The 19748-nt window shown below is 42.4% G+C and overlaps 1 protein-coding gene across 1 annotated transcript in view; it reads right to left on the bottom strand.

Annotated features, from left to right (window-relative positions):
* The window catches only part of CDC5L (cell division cycle 5 like), a 49716-nt gene extending 36123 nt beyond the window's left edge, over window positions 1-13593 (bottom strand). Inside the window, exons 1-5 of the mRNA XM_044251942.1 lie at window positions 13287-13593; window positions 10878-10981; window positions 8929-9090; window positions 7553-7680; window positions 5883-5982 (exon numbers count right to left, since the gene is read on the bottom strand). Of these exons, the coding sequence (XP_044107877.1) occupies window positions 5883-5982; window positions 7553-7680; window positions 8929-9090; window positions 10878-10981; window positions 13287-13331 (539 nt within the window). The 5' untranslated portion in view covers window positions 13332-13593. The remainder of the gene's footprint in view (window positions 1-5882; window positions 5983-7552; window positions 7681-8928; window positions 9091-10877; window positions 10982-13286) is intronic.
* Window positions 13594-19748: the final 6155 nt, after the last annotated feature.

The following is a 19748-nucleotide window of genomic DNA, read 5'->3' as shown; positions in this document are numbered from 1 at the left end:
TAAATCGGGCGCCTGGGTGGCTCGGTGGGTTGAGCCGCTGCCTTCGGCTCAGGTCATGATCTCAGAGTCCTGGGATCGAGTCCCGCATCGGGCTCTCTGCTCAGCAGGGAGCCTGCTTCCCTCTCTCTCTCTCTCTGCCTGCCTCTCTATTTGTGATTTCTCTCTGTCAAATAAATAAATAAAATCTTTAAAAAATAAATAAATAAATAAATAAAAATAAAAAAACCTATAAATCTACTCTGCCACGGAAAGATTTTCAAAACATACTGGTGTGTCAAAAATGTTACCAAGTTCACATATTACAGAGCAACGTGTAAAAATTACATGCGTATCTATCAGTGAACATATGCATGTAAGATACAAAACACGTCCACCAAAATATTAACAGTAATAATCACTAAAAGTTGGAATTTTGGGTTGCCTGGGTGGCTCAGTCGGTTAAGCCGCCACATTCGGCTCGGGTCATGATCCTGGGGTCCTGGGATCGAGTCCTGCATAGGGCTCCTTGACCAGCAGGAAGCTTGCTTCTCTCTCTGCCTCTGCAGGCCACTGTGCCCGCTTGTGCTCTCTCTCTGACAAATAAATAAATAAAATCTTTTAAAAATGAATAAATAAATAAAATAAAAGTTGGAATTTCATTTCATCTTTACTTTTTTGTACTTTCCCATGACACTATAATTTTAATGATTTAATGATGAGAAAAGTTATCTACAATTATCAATGGGGGAAATCAGTATGCAGAGCCTCGTGCTGGAAGCCGCTCCTATATACTGACAAAAATTAGAAAAAAACGTTTAAAAGTCTTTTGAAAGGAAAAATATTTAAGTCTCTGGAAAGGATCCTAAGGAGATACAGTACATGAAGAAACATTTATTCAAGAAAATCTAAAAGAGGATTTCAACTACCCCCAGGGTGATATTAGTCTGTACTTTCTAACTGATTAAGTTATTTTTTCCAACTTATCTCTTAACTCAGAAAAAGACCCTGAAAGCAAAGCAACCCCTGATGGGAACAGAAACTACCCCCTCGAGCAATAAGGACTACCCCGAGCCAGTGAGACGCTGCATGATTGACTCTAAGACAGTGACTGACCTGCCCATGCTGCCCATGGGTAGCATGCAGGTAACCACTGACCTTTGTTCCAAAAAACCTGGTAATATTTTTGGCACTTTGGAGACAGTCTCTAGATGCTAGTCCATGGTCTCCCCGGTGGTGGCCTCATCGAAATACTTTCTTTTCTTGTTCCATCACCAGTTGTCTCTGCGTTTGGATTTGGTCGCAGCGAGTGGCGGAACCTGGTAGGTTTGGGACACCCGGAGCCGGGTGCTCTTGCACCCCTGCGCCCCGGCTACCAATCTAGTAAAACTCGATTTAAAAAAGTAAGAGCCTGTGGCAGCTGAATTAAGACCTACTTTCTCTTCTCTTACCCCCTCTCAGCTCTGGGAGATAGAAATGTTATTCCACGCTGATGCAGCCAAACACACAGGGTTCTCTTCCCACTCCAGTTCCCAATAGGCGGGCTTTCATTCGAGCAGGGACAGAACATCACCAAGTCCCATCCTGCCTTCCAAAAACCTGTTGTAGAGGCTAAATTCCAGCAAGAGTTGCCCTGAACCAGGACGACTTCCTTCTTCTGCCCAGTCAGAGACTCTATCTTAGGGCACAATGCTCCTAAGAATACTGGAGCTCCAGTAAATAGTCCTTGCCCCAGCCTGTGGGAGAAGGAAGCCATGGAGACCTGCAGCTGCTGTCCACACAAAGCATCCAGCTCCTATGGCAGGATGTCACTGAGAGCCCAGGAGTAGAACAGAGAACTCCAAATCTCCCCCCAAAAGAAACTGACTTCATTTGTCAGAGTATGGAGAAAATGTTCACGCCTAAGCGCACCCTCAAAAACAGTGTAACATGTGAGAGGTAACTGAGGAGTTTGGTAGATTCACTGAAGATACAGGATAAACTACAGGCCCACTAGTTTCCCAGAGAGAACCAAGGAAGAGAAAAATGGGAGGGCCTTCCTAGGGTCAGAACAAATAGCAAACATTGACCTTTGAAACTATCCCTTCAAAGGAGCCCAAATTTAACTACATCAGTTTGTGGGGAAATTTATGCCCCACAACATTGCTGAAAACAATACTGCAATCAGTGAGCAATTAACAGAGTTTAAAAGATGGGTATAGCCAGGAAAAAAGAAGTCAAAGAAGTGTGGTCAAAACCGTATCATCCCTGGGGGATGCCTGGGTGGCTCAGTGGGTTAAAGCCTCTGCCTTCAGCTCAGATCATGATCCCAGGGTCCTGGGATCAAGCCCCCCATCGGCCTCTCTGGTCAGCGGGGAGCCTGCTTCCTCCTCTCTCTCTCTCTGCCTGCCTTTCTGCCTACTTATGATTTCTGTCAAATAAATAAATAAATAATCTTTGGAAAAAAAAAAAAAAAAACCCATATCATCCCAGGATGACTGTGGCCATACCCATGACTATACCCCCAATAAGGAGCAACATCAGAGGCTTGACATTTCCGAGGCGAGGGAAGGAAAGACACTTCACTAAACAAACAAATAATAGTAAGTTAGGGGTGGGGAGAACACAGTACCCAAAATTGCTACAATGTACCATCTAAAGTGTCCAGTTCCCAACAAAAAAAATTTGAGATCTGCAAAGAAACAGGAAAGAATGACCCATACACCAGAAAAAAATCTGGCAACAGAAACTGCCAGTGCAAACAACCAGATAATCAGATTTTACTAAATCTGACATCAACAGAGCCATTTAGGTTCAAAAAACAAAAGGAAACTGTGATTAAAAAAAAAAAAACAAAAACCAAAGGAGGGAAAGATGAAAATATTGCATCAAAGAGAAAATCGTTAAAGAGAATTACTTAAAAGAACCAAATACAAAGTGTGGACTTGTAAAGTATAAAGCTAAAAAGAAAACTTCACTAGAGGGGCAACAGTAAGTATGAACCAACAGAAGAAATTATGAATTTACAGAGAGATGGGCAAAGATTATACAATCTGGGGGGGAAAAAAAAAAAAACAGGAAAAGAAACAGGAACAGAGGGACACCTGGGTGGCTCAGTGGGTTAAGCCTTTGCCTTCGGCTCAGGTCATGATCCCAGGATCCACGGATCAAGCCCCACATCAGGCTCTCTGCTCAGGAAGGAGCCTGCTTCCCTCTCTCTCTCTCTGTCTGCCTCTCTGCCTACTTGTCATCTCTGTCAAATAAATAAATAAAATCTTTAAAAAAAAAAAAAAAAAAAGAGGCGCCTGGGTGGCTCAATGGGTTAAGCCTCTGCCTTCGGCTCAGGTCAGGATCTCAGAGTACCAGGATCAAGCCCTGCCTCTCTCTGACTGCCTCTCTGCCTACTTGTGGTCTCTCTCTGTATCAAATAAATAAATAAAATCTTTTAAAAAATAAAATAAAAAAACAGGAACAGGAACAGAGCCTCACAGAAATATGGAGCATCATTAAGTGCACCAACATATGCACAACACAATACCAAAAAAGAGAGAGAAAAAGAAGAATAAAATATGCAAAAACATAATGGCTGAAAATTCCCCAAATTTACTGAACCTATACACCCAGAACGATCAGCAAACTCCAACTCAGACAAACACAAGGGAGCGCAAACAGAAACATCGTGCTAAAAATGCTAAAAGCCAAGGATGAGGAGTAAATCTTGAAAGCAGCAAGAGAAAGATGATTTCATGGCTTACAATGAACTCCACTAAGATTACCAACTAACCTCTCAACAAAACAGCATCTATAATATGACCCGGTTTTAGACAAATGTTACTGTGTATGTACACGTAATGTAAATGTAGCTCTGCATTGAAAGAAAGATTGCAAGGATACATTTACAAAGTAATTGTATTCTTTAAATACAGGAAATAAAGACTTCAAATGACATCAGAAAACCTTTACAATATAAAGCTAAGTGAATAAAACCAAGCTTCAGCATTATATCAACCACTCCCCAAAGAGAAAATAGTACAAGGAAGAAAAAGGGTATTACTTTCATAATCAATAAAAAGCTTTAAAACAGGGGGCACTTGGGCGCCTGGGTGGCTCAGTGGGTTAAGCCGCTGCCTTCGGCTCAGGTCATGATCTCAGGGTCCTGGGATCGAGTCCCGCATCAGGCTCTCTGCTCAGCAGGGGCCTGCTTCCCTTCCCCTCTCTCTGCCTGCCTCTCTGCCTACTGTGATCTCTCTCTGTCAAATAAATAAATAAAATCTTTAAAAAAAATAAAAATAAAACAGGGGGCACTTGGGTGGCTCAGTGGGTTGGGCCTCTGCCTTCGGCTCAGGTCATGATCTCAGGGTTTGGGATCGAGACCCACATGAGGCTCTCTGCTCGGCAGGGAGCCTGCTTCCTCCTCTCTCTCTCTGCCTGCCTCTCTGCCTACTTGTGATCTCTGAATATCAAATGAATAAATAAAAATCTTTAAAAAAAAAAAAAAAAGCTTTAAAACAGACCTGTAATTTAGCATTAAAGGAAATAGGCCTGCAATGTATTTTGCATACAAATCAATCTAATTTAAGATATATGTACAACACAGGTTATTAAGATGTATAAATCATACAAAAAAATCTACGAGACAGTATAAAATAAATTTCAATCTGCAAAACAGTATTTAAAGCAAGCGATACCAGTTACACTCAGAGAGAAGCATCCTTGGCCCGATCTCCATGGTTAAAAGGCTCAAAATATTCGGTCTCCAAACACCAATGGGCAAAAATGAAAACGTAAATTTTTTTCAACTCTACTCACATTACTTAACCTTCAATAGTGTATAAAAGAGAAAAATGACTAAAACTGGGCAGAAAACTGAGCATCTCCTCTTAGTTTGTTTACTGTTCCAAGCCAGTCATACCCCCTTACATAACTATTTTGGTCTAGTGACTGGCCAGCTATGCCAACAAGCATCCTCAGGCATGAAAGAATCCTCCATCACAGGATCTGGTACCCTGAAGTCATACCAGGGAAACCATCAACACCATGCTAGTCATCAAGTCAGAAAGCACTTCCCAGTGTGGGGACCAAAAAAGGCAGCTGTGCAGGCTGAGAAGGTTATGCCAATGCCTGAATTCCAAAAGCTAGTAAGCTTTTTTACAATTAAGATTTTCCCTTTATCCACTTCATCTTGATTTCTGGGCCATTAGAAATTATGTCAATCATAGATCTAACCAAAAGGAAAAAGGAAGGGGAAAGTGGAGAAAACCTTGAACACACGGCAATACTTAATTCCACTCACTTTTTAAATGAAAATTTCTATGAGAGCCTGAAATTTGGTTCAAGGCTCATTAACTCCTTCTACATTCAGCCAGGTTTCCTATTTCACAGCCAGTGCCTGCACAATACTAATCAAGAAGATTAAGTGGCAGTCATGCAAAAAGTCACATAGCCTTGTGCATCCTCTAGCCATCTGACTCCAAGATGGCTATAACAAATGAAGATCTCCTATGGTAACAGAACAAATTAACATATCAAGTGACTATCTGGGCATTACCTCTACCAACATCTTTTACTTCTTACAACATCTTTTTAGTTTTACTTTTACTTTTTACATTTTTCTCTGTATCTACTCTGCAAAAGTTAAGGGGGAAATAAGACTTTTCCAAAAGATAGGGGTACCTGACTGGCTCAGCTGGAGGAGCATACAACTCTTGATCTTGGAATTGTGGGTTCAAGCCCCACGTTGGATGTAGAGATTACTAAAAAAAATAAACTTCAAAATACTTTTCCAAAATAAAGAATTAAAGTATATTACCAAAACTGGAACTAGACAATTCTAATTATTACTTACCCAATGGAGCTATAAATCACAGTTTTACTGGGCCTAAAAATACACAGACTAATTATTCAACTATAGACGGAAACAACCATACCTTGCTTCTTCCAATTGTTTCTCTCTTGCTTTCCTCTTGGCTTTCTTTCCCTGAGTATTTGCCAGGCGGGCTCTAGCTTCAGAAAGCATCTCAAGTTCATCTTCAGAAATAAGAGAAGAAAAACTAAGTTCTCCAACAGAAGCAAGGTATGTGAGAGACACACTGTACTGCTTAGAAGAAAAACCACAAATGTAATCACTATATGGCATAGCGTAATGGATATAGCTTGGGTTTTGAAGTCAGAAAAACCGAAGTTAAAAACTAGGCCCGCTACCTGCTAGCTATATGACCCTGGATAATTTATTTATCCTCCCTGGGCATGTTTATCAACTATTAAAAAAGAATAACAAGGGGCACCTGGGTGGCTCAGTGGGTTAAAGCCTCTGCCTTCGGCTCAGGTCATGATCCCAGGGTCCTGCAATTGAGCCCTGCACATGGCTCTCTGCGAAGCAGGGAGCCTGCTTCCCTTCCTCTCTGCCTGCCTCTCTGCCTACTCTCTGTCCAATAAATAAATAAAATCTTGGAAAAAAACAAAACAAAACAATTCTTTTTTTTTTTTCATTTGTGAAACAAAACAATTCTTTATAAGAGAATAACAATTCCTATTTCACAGGAATGTTGAGAAGAACTAAGTAAAATATAACAGGTAAAGCATATTTATCATATAATTATATCCTTCATTATCATCAACCAACTGGCACAGCACCAGTCATGAAAAACTATTGTAAACAACTACTATTTAATTATAAAGAAATTGATAATCCCCATTAGATACACCTTTTTTCCCTTTATTTCTCTCTTCCAAAACATTTCCATGGCTCCCACAGTAAAAGAGATCTCATTACTGATGCCTTAGAGCAATTCTTATAGAAGGCTGTCCAGTGGACTCACAAGGAAACTTTTAAAATAACTCAGATTCCAGAATTACCCCCTCCACGCTCCAGCTAACTGACTCAGGTCTTCTGGGGAGGCCCTCATACCTGTTTTTTTAAAAGCTCACCAAATGACAAATGTGTAGGTGGAAACCACTACCTTTAAACTTTTAAATTTTAAAATCTCAACAAATACTCACTGAATGCTTCACGACAACCCTGTGGGGTAAGATCTCTATCTGGCAGGAAAGAGAATCAAATCTCACAAAGATTATACAGCTTGACTAAAGTCAAATAGCTAGTAAGTGGCAGATGTTGAGTCTAAAATCCAGTTCCTCTGATTCTTGATCCAATGTCTGAAGAAGGGATCATGAGTCGGCCTCTCAGTATTGCAGAGCTGCCTTTTCATGAAAATTAAATTACCTGCCTGAAGTCAAATTAGTTAACAGAACTGGAAGCCCAATTCCTGTCTTCTTGTCGCCACCTCTCTTCATGGAATGGGAATGAGAAAACAGAATCCTCAAGGGCTTACCACTAGCCTTTGGGAAATCTGTCTAGCAGTATTACGCTGCTTCATTACATGAATTGAAAAATCAAAAGCTAAAGACATACTGTCCAGAAAGAACAATCACTCTGTCACAGAAGACTGGACACATTTAGAAAGAGAATAACTACTGCAGACAGAACTGCGGTTCTAAAAAGTCAGAGGAACTTAGAAAGAAACTCAAAGAGTTAAAAAGAGACTGGAGGAATCTATGGTTACCGAAAAAAATAAATTCCTCAGGAGCATACACTCACCCTCATCCATATCAATCGGATCAGGCCTTGCTGGTTTTGTTTCTGGATTTGGATCTATTTCTCCAGGTTTAAGTTTTCGTGGATCATCTGTTGTTTCCTCTTCATTATCTCTCTGTGCAGCTTTATCCCTAGAAAAAGGCCCAGAGAAGTTTGTCACACTATCACACCATACAGTCTTAGTCCTAGCACTGACATTCTTTTCTTTCAAAAACCGAACAGATAGGCATTCACAAAATAAAGTGATTCTACTATTGCTTCACCTGAAAGAGATAGTATTAAAACTCTAATTTCAATGAGTATTTCCATTCACTATGAAATACAATCCAAGCAGCTCCTTAATCACAAATGCAGGAAAGCCATACAAATAAAGAAATTTTTAAGAACCAAGATGTTCTGGTTAACTCTCAGCAATGTGATGATTATTTGCTTTTTTACTACTTCATCCCCAATTTTCTAGAATAAATACATATTATGTGTCTAACATGTTTAAATTATTCTTTTAAAAAATACCTAACAAGTGGGGCTCCTGGGTGGCTCAGTGAGCTAAGCCTCTGCCTTCAGCTCAGGTCATGATCTCAGGGTCCTAGGATCGAGCCCCACATCAGGTTCTCCGCTCATCAGGGATCCTGCTTCCCCCCTCTCTACCTGCCTCTCTACCTCCTTGTGATTTCTCTCTTTTAAAACAAACAAACAGGGACGCCTGGGTGGCTCAGTTGGTTGGACGACTGCCTCCGGCTCAGGGCGTGATCCTGGAGTCCCGGGATCGAGTCCCACATCAGGCTCCCAGCTCCATGGGGAGTCTGCTTTGCTCTCTGACCTTCTCCTCGCTCATGCTCTCTCTCACTGTCTCTCTCTCTCAAATAAATAAATAAAATCTTTAAAAAAATAAAAAAAAAAAAACAAACAAACAAACAAACAAAAAAACAATAAAAATAATAAATAAATACACACACACACACACACACACACATATATAACAAGTATATAATTTTAATCAGTCATATGAGACTTAAGAGTATGTAATTCAGGGGCTCCTGGGTGGCTCAGTGGGTTAGGCCGCTGCCTTCAGCTCAGGTCATGATCTCAGGGTCCTGGGATCGAGTCCCGCATCGGGCTCTCTGCTCAGCGGGGAGCCTGCTTCCCTTCCTCTCTCTCTCTGCCTGCCTCCCCGTCTACTTGTGATTTCTCTCTGTCAAATAAATAAATAAAATCTTTAAAAAAAAAAAAAAAGTATGTAATTCAATAGCTTTGGCTACTTTGGCTTTACTCAGACAGATATGCAACTAAATGTTTAAAGACAGAACATGCTAAAAGTTTATTCAGCCTCATTCAATAGAAATACATCATTTTAATACTGTTTTTGGAAATTAACTTACAAAAGAAACTCGTAATGTTCCAAGCACTGGGCAGCTGTTCTTCCGATGATTGGTGCAATGGTCCTCCACTGAGTTGGCATCAACTTAGCCAAGTGTAAGAGTTTTTCTTCTTCTTCTCTGGACCATTCTGTTTTCTTAATGCTTGGATCCAGCCACTCGTACCTATTAAAAATACCATGTTACACATTAACTGGTCACCTAATGTGAATATCCTATTTAAACATTAGATATGCTAACCTCTAGTGTCATAAACATAAGCTTCCAGTCTTCAATTATGAAAGCTGTTCTTTGTTCACAACAGAATGTTCATTATTTGGTTAACTTGACCCCATTCAATATTCTCTAAGTCACCAAATTCTACTATATTTTAATTATGCAAGATTAGGAGGCACCTGGGTGGCTCAGTTATTAAGCATCTGCCTTTGGGTCAGGCCATGATCCCAGGGTCCTGGAATCAAGATCCACATCAGGCTCCCTGCTCAGCAGGAAGCCTGCTTCTCCCTCCCCCATTCCCCTTGCTTGTATTCCCTCTCTCTCTGTGTCTCTCTCTGTCAAATAAATAAATAAAATCTTTATTAAAAAAAATTGTGCAAGATTAGTAATGCATGAAAAGGTAACCCAACTGAAACATAATCATATGCCTTCTCATCAATTGTTTTCATTCATTTTACACTTTTATTAGAGATTTTGAAATTATGTGAAATAAGACAATAACACCTCACGTTTTTACTGTTTCTAGTTTTCAAAACACTGTCTCATACTTTGATTCAGTTTCCACAACACCCTGGCTTACTTCAAGTATCTGACTTACAGTCACTAAATGCTTTCCAACATCATATGCTGCTTTATGTGGAGTTTTTAAATTTTAGTAAAACTACTATGCCATCCTCTATCTTCCCATCACACCACCCAACCCACCTTTTCCATCCAGTCTACTTAACTGGCATACAGGATACAAACCTTACTAAATATTAAGTCAGGAGCTTAGCTCCACTAACAGAAGCAGAAATCAAAACTTCTTCAGGCTTAGGACCATCTTCCTCTTTGGGATCCAATCTCTACATTCCGATCCTTTCTCCCACCCAGGTCCCTAGAAAATTAAATCACTCTTGCACAATCCAAAATATGATCCTAGTACCACATGGGTCAAGGCTGGGGCCAGATGACTCATGCCAAGAGCTTAATGTGCCCACCACCCAGTGACTTAAGAGGGGACACCACAAGTACAATGCTGGGTTAAGTTATATTCTGAGGTAACAAATATACAGTATTTCAACTGTTATAAGGGCACCTGAGTGGCTCAATCGGTTGAGGGTTTGCCTTCAGCTCAGGACCCTAGATCCCAGAGTCCTGGGATCAAACCTCAAACTAGGCTCCCTGCTCAGCAGGGAGTCTTGCCCTTTCTCCTCCTCATGTTTGGATGATGAGCCCTCACACTCTGTCTCTCTCTCTCTCTGAAATAAATAAACAATATCTCTTAACAAACAGTATTTCAACTGTATTAATAAGGAAACTCAACTGTGAGCTAGCCTAAAAATTTAACCATTATTTATCATTAACTTCTTCGGAAAAATAAGTTCTACATCAACTTATAAACTTTTGGAACGCAATCCACCTAGAAGCTGGGGTCCATCTGTACTAAACACTTCACGAAACACTTTCAAGCACATTAACTTGTTTGAACCTCATATTTCCATCAGATAAGACCAAGTATTATTATCCCAATTGGGAGAAAACAGGGACAGGAGAGAGGGGACAGAAAAATGGCTTGCCTAAGATCACACAGGAAGCAAGTGACAGCTAAGGCTTAAATCTAAATTCCCATCTCCCACTCCGTACTTTCTGTTCTATCACACTGCCTGCTTTCTTTGGCAAGGTTCAAAGAACTGACATTTTCCTCATCATAATTAAGGTCGCTTTCTGCTTTCCACTCATTAAGTGGTACATACCATCTGGCTTTGCACTGCTTTGCTGATTTTCTATGCAACAGTGAGGCAATCCTAGACCACTGGTTTTTTCCATATTTCATTACCGCTGCTTTCAGAATTTCATCCTAAAAAAATTGTCAAAGAAAAACAATATATTCGATCACAAAATTCCAAGTGAGAAAAGACAAAATTTACATGAACTCTGACAGGATTCCTAGGAAGAAAGAGAAAGTCATAAACACACACACACACACACACACACACTAGGTGGGGGGGAGAAAAGTACAAAAACTGCATTTACTATAATAACAAACAACAAACCAGAACTGGCAAAATGCAAAAAATTAAGAAAAAAAAAAAAATCCCTCAGCAGGACAGCTATACTTCCTCATACACAAACCCTTCCCCACCCCAATAAACTGGGAGTACAGCCCAATCTGAGAAAACCTACTTGGCAGTGATTTTAAAAAAAGTACTCTCCAATGTTTGGCTGTCATCCTCTCAAAAGGATACAGCTCAATCATGTATTCATTCATTCAAAAAACATTCCCTGAATACCTACCTGGTACCAGGCTTGCATACTTAGCAAGAGAATGAAATGGGACCCATCCAGGCCTCAAGAAGCAAGTCAAGACTCTAATGAATCCATTCTCCACTCCAGTTTACAAATATCATTTTCTCCCTAGTCCCACAGCCCTTGCTTCGACTCAAAAATCCACATTTCGGGTCTAACCTAGGAATTAAGAATTTCTTCCCTGTTACACCAGTCAGTTCATTCTCCAGGCTCTAGTTACTGTTTCACTAGGGGACCAACCAGATATGGAATTCACAAATTCCAGGGGAGTCCAAGGGTATGCCATAGATCCATCCCAAGGATAATAGAGCAATAGATGAATGCACTTGGGGCATTTTACTTTTAGACTTTTTTCCACATTGAACTTGAGATACATACCTAATACATTCCACCGCATTCCATGCCCGCACAACGCCCCCCCCCCATCAGAGATTTAAAAAGACTGCAGAGCTTTGGCCACTACACAGGAATCCCACTGTTATTTGATTTTATACATCTGTCTCTCCCCCAGAAGTCATCTCTTCTCAAATTTAAACAGCCTAGCTCCCTCTGTGCAACTTGTGAGACAAGGTTGTCACAGATTTTATGTTAATTTTGCTGCAACACTGCTAGACTTAGACACATCTTCAACTAAGTAATATAGCAGTTATCCACCCTACTAGATTCATTATGCAAACATTTGCCAAACAACCTATTTCATGTTGGTTACAGTCCTAGGTTCTAAGGATTCCAAGACCTGGTCCTCTTGCAGTGCTGTATGCTGGGAAAAAGCAGCTATCAACTAGCATTTACTGAAATACTCCTCGTGCCAGACTGTTCTACATGTTGACTCATTTAATCCTCCAAGAAGAAGAAGATTCCCATTAGAAAACTGAGGCTCTGAGCGGTTAAGAAATTTACCAGCATCACACAGGAGAATGTGATGCTTGCAAAAGGGTAAAGCAAGAGGTGCCATGGGACCACTGGGGGTGTAAATTATTTTTACAGAGTGATTGAGCAAAAATTCCAAGAGTTTCTGTTTTGAAAGATGGTCAGGAAGATGTCAAGCAGTAGGAGGAGAACATTCCAAGAAGGTACAAGAAGTAAAAAGACCCTGCGTAAAAAGATACAATGTGCTCAAGAAACTGACAAATTCAGTGCACTCTGAACACAAACTGCACCAAAATCTTACTACTATTTTACTCTTTCGCCGCTGCCCTTCAGCCAGCCACTGGCATCATCCACTGCACTTCTGGAAGCAGAGAGACTACCGTAGGCAGTTTGTCCTATCTGGCTTCTATCCTGGCTGAGGCGGAGTGACAGGAAAAAACAGGCCTTGGATCTGTGGTGACGACAGACAAGCTATCCCTTGATAACAGATAACCAGAAGGTTGCGCGCATATACGGGCTCTGAACTTGGCACTCCAGCTGCTTCCCCTCTGCAAGGAAGTCAACGAAGAAACAAAGTTGTGGCCATAGCACTTCTCTACATTTGAGTTACCAGAGAGGCACCCAGGCCGGGCTGAGGGAAGGGGGTGTAACAGATTACCAACTCTCACTGCTGTTCTGCCCCGCCCCCTCTACACTGCGAGTTCCTCCAAGGCGGGGGCGCGTCCTCAATCCAACAAATATCCAGTAAGGGCCTAACATGTGCCTCGCGCGTCAAGTGATTAAATCACAGTCCCTGTCCTTGGGGTGCTCAGATAACGCAGGGCGGGACACCAGATTAACACCCCGAGGGTCCGCCCCGCGATGCCCCCCCGCCCCGCCATGCAGACCCCACAGGGCATCCTCCTCTCCTCCCCGACCTCCGCGCGCGTGCGCAAAAGCTGCCAAAGGGGGCGGAGGGCGGCGGACGGCGGGAAAAGGGGACTTACCTCGGTATTCCTCCACACGCCCCCCTTGATCATAATTCGAGGCATCTTGGCTGCGGGGTGTCTCGGCAAGTGGCCGAGAGGAGCTTCACAAAAGTAGTAACGGCGCTACGGCCACGGGACCTAAAGCAGCCACTTCCTCCAAGCGCGACCTTCTGGTTTGAAGAGATCTGCGCAGGCGCAAGACTGGGGTGGGGGTGGGGGAAGCAGAGTAGCAAGTATCGCGAGAACCCGTTTGCTGAAAGGAATAAGCGCCTTGTTTGTTAAAACTCAGCTCTAGGAAGACTGGCAGAAAACCATCAAACACCTCTAGCTAAAGCGCCCTGCGCCGCGCGCATGCCCAAAACGGATTGGAGGAAACCACGGCTCTCGCGAGATATCACCTGCAGCATTCAATAGAAAAGGTTGTGGTGGAATTGATCGTGACGTCACCTAGTGGGGAAGAGAGGGAACATCACGTGTGCGGAATTGGCGCCGTTCCTCTGAGAAAAGCTTTGTTAATTTATTAATTTAGCATTTTATTAGGCATTTAACTAATAGGGATTTGTTCGCAAAATACTCAGGAAAAGGAAAAAGCTTATTTAAGCCTAATTTTTTTAAATGTGTAAAATAGAGGTAATAGTATAGCAACCTCATAGCGTTGTCCCCAGGATTAAATGGGATCATAAACCTAGCCCAGTATCTGATACATAACTGCGCCCGAAAGTGGCAGCTGTTGTTAGAAGGACAACACCGGATGATCGGTGATTGTCCCAGAAACCTGCAAAAATACCTCGTCAGAGTTTGTCATACATCGCTAGTCAGTCTGCGGATTGATATTAAAGAATTATCATCGACAGGTACTCGTATTAGACAAACTCAGGTTGGATTCAAATCTTAGCTCTCCCATCAACTTGGGTAACAACCTTGCTGAATCTCAGTATCCTCATCTGAAAAGTGGAGTTAAAGCCTAACTCATAAATTTGGGTGGCAAATTAATTGAAACATACCTAAAGCCCAATGAAGTAGAGATTGTCAAACTGCCATTCTACCTCCCAGGGACTCACTCACTGTCCCTTGCCATTTCAAAACATCCCCTTGGTGCCAACCCTGGAAAGTATGAAAATATTTAGTGGACTAAGAAACATCTGAGTATTTATATAATGCTTTTCTCTTTGTATTTCTTCATTTGCCTCTTCTGGAAAAGCTACACAATCTTCTAATTACATATTTGTTAAATTTTTTTGCCTTGAAATGGGAAGTTGTACCAATAAAGTGACTACTTTGTTGAAAGCAGTGTTGGCTTGTGAAGGACACATAGACTTGTCCAGGTAAGATCTCAGTCCACTCTTATCTCTGCTATCCACTGGCTGTGTGACCAGTGACAAGCCATTTTCTGTCTCTGGACCTCTGTTCGCAATGCTCCTCTATAGAATGTGTGACCTCCTCTATAGAATGTCGAATCTCCTACCCACCCCAGCTCCCATCATCCACTCAGTTACTGTGGTTACAATGTCTCACTCTTTCTCTTTCTCTCTCTATATATATGTATATATTTCTCTCTCTCTCTCTCTCTCTCTCTCTCTCACACACACACACACACACACAACGCGGGCGCGCACACACACACAACACTGGCCATTTGATTGATTGATCAAAGCTGAACCAATTAAGTCTCCTCCCCAGGAATTTTAACCCTGGAACCTAGAAGAGGCCAGTCTCTCTGCTGGCCAATGAATCTCTAACATGTGACACCAGGAGTTGTCTGTTACCACTTTTCTGTATGATGTAGACTAAGAATGGAAGAAAGCAAGTTCTCGATTCATTGAGAGCAGCAGAGAGGATGGCATAAAACAACAGAAGTAGGTCCTGACTATGCCAGAGTCCCTGAATCCAGTATGTTCCTCGATCTTAGGTGCATCCCTGTTCTTGAGTTATGATTAGTTCCCTTTCTGGCTTTAGCCAGTTGGAGTTGGGTTTCTTTTATTTGTAGCCAAGATTCATAACAAATCAGAGTTGGACCATCCTCTCTCAAGAGCTGTTTCAGATCTAACATTACAAGTGTCCATGATGATGGCTTCTCCTTCTCAGGACCACCTTTATCCTATATGTAAACCTCTGTACCAACTAGGAAAAGGTGATTCTTCTTCAAGGCACTTTATTAACACCTGCTGGAGAATTGTCACAAAATACTGATGTTTTGGAAACAAAAGATTTGGTACACAAATGTGAGATCGACCATGTCTACAGCATAAATGGTGCCCGCTAGGAGCATGCATTGTACAGCCTGCCCACTGGGATGGTACATCCCTGACAAATGTCCTCCAAGGCTCCCTTGACTATGCAGACTGCATGTCTAAGGATTCAGAAAATGCAACACCATGCCAGTTCCAGGATGTCTAAAACAAGACCACATAGCCATGAACACAAAAAGTTGTCCTCCAACATGGCATGGATTGGCCAGCACCCCCACTATGTCACCCCAACCTCATCAGCCAGGACTCAGGACCCCCACAAAGAGGCCATTGCCACCCCAGGGGCTGCCAAGGATCTCTGGCATGGCAGCCTTAACGAGCAGCCCTCATCAAGCAACCAGACTATACAGTCAGTCACTGTGATCTTCAGGAAAGCAAATGGTCAGTTCCAGACAGAGGCTTAATGAGAAAGAGACTCCACTTCCTTCTCACTCACCCATATGTGTTCCTCAGAGCTCTGGTTACATGGGGACAGTCCATTAAAAATAAACAGGCTTTTAAAATAATTATTTGAGGGGCGCCTGGGTGGCTCAATTGGTTGGACGACTGCCTTCAGCTCAGGTCATGATCCTGGAGTCCCGGGATCGAGTCCCACATCGGGCTCCCAGCTCCATGGGGAGTCTGTTTCTCTCTCTGACCTTCTCCTCGCTCATGCTCTCTCTCACTGTCTCTCTCTCAAATAAATAAATAAAATCTTTAAAAAAAATAAATAAAATAAAATAATTATTTGAATTTGAAAAAAGCAGTATGCTCTGTCCACTCTCTTTTACACAGTTGCCAAAATCAAAGCCAGTATAGATGTTGTAAGATGAAGAAATCTGTCTCTCCCTGTCACGGATTAAATTGTGCACCCCAAACAAATATGTTCCAAGTTCTAATCCCTGATACCTGTAAACATGACCTTATGTAATCCAGTTAAGATGAGGTCATACTAGAGTAGGGTGGACCTTAATCCAATGACTGGTGTCCTTAGAAGAAGAGATGAGACGTTGACACACAGGGGGAACCCTATATGAAGAAGAAGGCGGGGCGCCTGGGTGGCTGTTAAGTGACTGCCTTCAACTCAGGTCATGATCCCAGGGTCCTGGGATCAAGCCCCGTATCAGGCTCTTTGCTCAGAGGAGAGCCTGCTTCCCCCTCTCTCTCTCTGCCTGCCTCTCTGCCTACTTTTGATCTCTCTGTCAAATGAAATCTTAAAAAAAAAAAAAAAGGGACCCCAATTTTTACTCTGACCCACACTGCACCCAAACAAAAGAACACATTTCTAAGCAGATGATCAGAGCCATGTGCACACCATCTCTCCTGGAAGCTGTCCCCACACTGTTCCCATATTTGATGGTCGAGACCAATACATTTCCTCGGAAGACAAATCACTGGGACTTTTGGCTTTGCACTTGATATGAGGCTGGGTCCCTCCATGCACATTAAGAAGTGTTTATTTCTCGCAGATGTATTTCTTACAAAGTTCGGGTTTGGGAGCCTCAGTGTTGGCTCCTCAAGTCAGTAGGGGCCCCCACATCCCTAGAATAGGCTCAAGCCATAATCCTTCCTAGAGTTCCCCAGCATTGGAAGGACAACAAATGGTCTCCCACATCCTTTCTCAGAGCCCACTGGGAACGTGGCCAGTAGACCCTCTAAGAGGTACACCATTCCACATCAAGCCCATTGCTTAGTTTCAGGTCAAGGCATCACTCTGTCCTGATTTTCCAGTCTCTCAGTCACTGGCATAATCTAGAGGAATTCCTAACTAGGAATTCCTAGCTCTAACATACTTCAGCAAGTCAAATCCTATAAACAAGGCTTTTATCTGCCCAACTTTTGAGGGCCAAATGCCTACGAGCAAAAGAAAACAGTCTAATCCAACTGGATACTCATTTCTGGAAATGCAGAATTATACAGAATATTCATAAATTGTGTGTGGAATTGTAGAAGTTTAACATCCTAATATCTTAATATTTTGGCAACTGAGAGTGCAGAGACTGGGGAAACAGTCTTGGAATGGTCTTCATTTAGCTTATTTGGACTTCGGGGCCACTAGCACTAAACAGAATATTCCCTCCAGGCCACAAGAGCCAGTTTTCCTTTTTCCCAAGATCCAAAATTAGAATACCTTGCATACAACATCAATTTGTTACTCTAATGCATTCACTTAGAAATGTCACATACAAGTTGTTTCTATTAAGACTGCAAGCTGCAGTTATTTAATGAACACACACACACACACACACACACACACACACACATGCATACGCACACCTGCACACTCATGCTATTTACCAAGGAACCTAAAGTGAGGTGAAGGGGATTTTCAAGCCTTAGAAGGTCCAACGTGGGCTGCCTGGGTGGCTCAGTAGGTTAAGCCTCTGCTTTCAGCTCAGGTCATGATCTCAGGGTCCTGGGATCGAGTCCCACATCGGGCTCTCTGCTGGGCAGGGAGCCTGCTTCCTCCTCTCTCTCTCTCTCTACTTGTGATCTCTCTCTGTCAAATAAAAGTCTTAAAAAAAAAAAAAAAAAGGTCCAACGTTTTTGAGCCTAGAAGAAGGACTGGAACAGCTAGGACATCCACATATTTTTCCCACTTGGCCCTTTGGTCTATGCCTTAGTCTCCCCAAAAGATGCATGCACGTGGATTTATGTCCTGCCCAAAGTTAGCAGCGAAACTCCTCAGCTGCCGGTGGTTGGCAATGCCAAGGAGTAAGAAAGACCTGGCCACTCAGATGTGCTCACAGAGCACCCCAAATCCAGTGAATGATTTCCAGGAGATGGAATGTGGCACTACAACTCCAGATCAATTATTCAATAGCCTTCTTTTTTTAATCCTATCTCCTCCTGTTTAGAGCCATATATTAGAATTACATAGACCTCTTTGAAATCTAAAGGCTAATATACACCTTCTGAAACTGTCCTTCAGTTGGTTTCCTTAATACCTTTACTGTGTAGGACTTCTTCCCTCCAAAACTGACAACGCAGAGTGTTTCCTATTCCACTTAGATAATCCCATCTGGAAATTCCTGCAGAATCACTTTTTCCATTTCTATTGTGTTCTCCATTATCCATCCACACAAGCGGTCGCAACTGACTTTTTTTATATTTTAACACACAGAAGCATAAAAAAATTTTTTTCAGGAGTGCATGTATTTGAGAATATCTGTTGGCAACCTTTTTCTTCTTTCCTATTCTAAATTGTTTGGTTTTATTTTCTTTTCTGGATTTTGTTGTGGACAGGAGTGAGCTTTGTGTCCCACGGGCAAGAGAATCAGCCCAGGGGCATGTAGATGCTAACCCAAGAAGTGGTCAAACCCAGTTGCTGGTGGTATGACTACAATGTTCTCTGCTAGTTGGTCCAAAGGCCAGTATGAAGACAGCGTGGATGTACTGCGTCCTAAACCTGTTTCCTTTACCTTGGCTATGTCTAGAGACAATGCTTTGCCAATGAAAGAAATCATATATCATGTTTTGGGTATTTTGAGTGTCAGTCTGGGCCCCAATTCTTTCTTTCCACCTTAAGGTTTGGGCCGACCAGACCTGCAACCCTCATTAGCCAACCAGCAGGGGTCTCCTTAGTAGAACAGATTGGCTACTGATGATGAGATGCTGACATCCTGGGTGGCTCAGTGGGGTAAGCCTCTGCCTTCAACTCGGGTCATGATCTCAGAGTCCTGGGATTGAGCCCCATATCAGGCTCTCCGCTCTCTGCTCAGCGGGGAGCCTGTTTCCCCCTCTCTCTGCCTGCTTCTCTGCCTACTTGTGATCTCTCTCTCTCTGTGTGTCAAATAAATAAATAAAATCTTTAAAAAAAAAAAAAAAAGGTGCTGAGTCATTGGCTTGACTGCAGAGGGTGACAGCCTGGCCTGACTGTATACAGTTGGCTTTCGTTCCCTCCTCTTTCTCCAGATATTTGCTTCTTGCCTCATTGAGGAAAGGCCCTAAGACTCAGGACTGGTCCTCGTGGAGCTCTCGTCCTGCGTGGCCATGTGGACAAACGTTAAAGAAGTGGAGAACAGGGACGCCTGGGTGGCGCAGTTGGTTAAACGACTGCCTCCGGCTCAGGGTGTGATCCTGGAGTCCCGGGATCGAGTCCCACATCGGGCTCCCAGCTCCATGGGGAGTCTGCTTCTCCCTCTGACCTTCTCCTCGCTCATGCTCTCTCTCACTGTCTCTCTCTCTCAAATAAATAAAATAAAATCTTAAAAAAAAAATTAAAAAAAAAAAAGAAGTGGAGAACAGCGAT

The sequence above is a fragment of the Neovison vison genome, chromosome 1, assembly GCF_020171115.1.
Source record: "Neovison vison isolate M4711 chromosome 1, ASM_NN_V1, whole genome shotgun sequence".
NCBI classification, from domain to species: domain Eukaryota; kingdom Metazoa; phylum Chordata; class Mammalia; order Carnivora; family Mustelidae; genus Neogale; species Neogale vison.
Note: the sequence above shows the minus strand (reverse complement) of the source record. Positions and strands in the feature narration are given on the sequence as shown.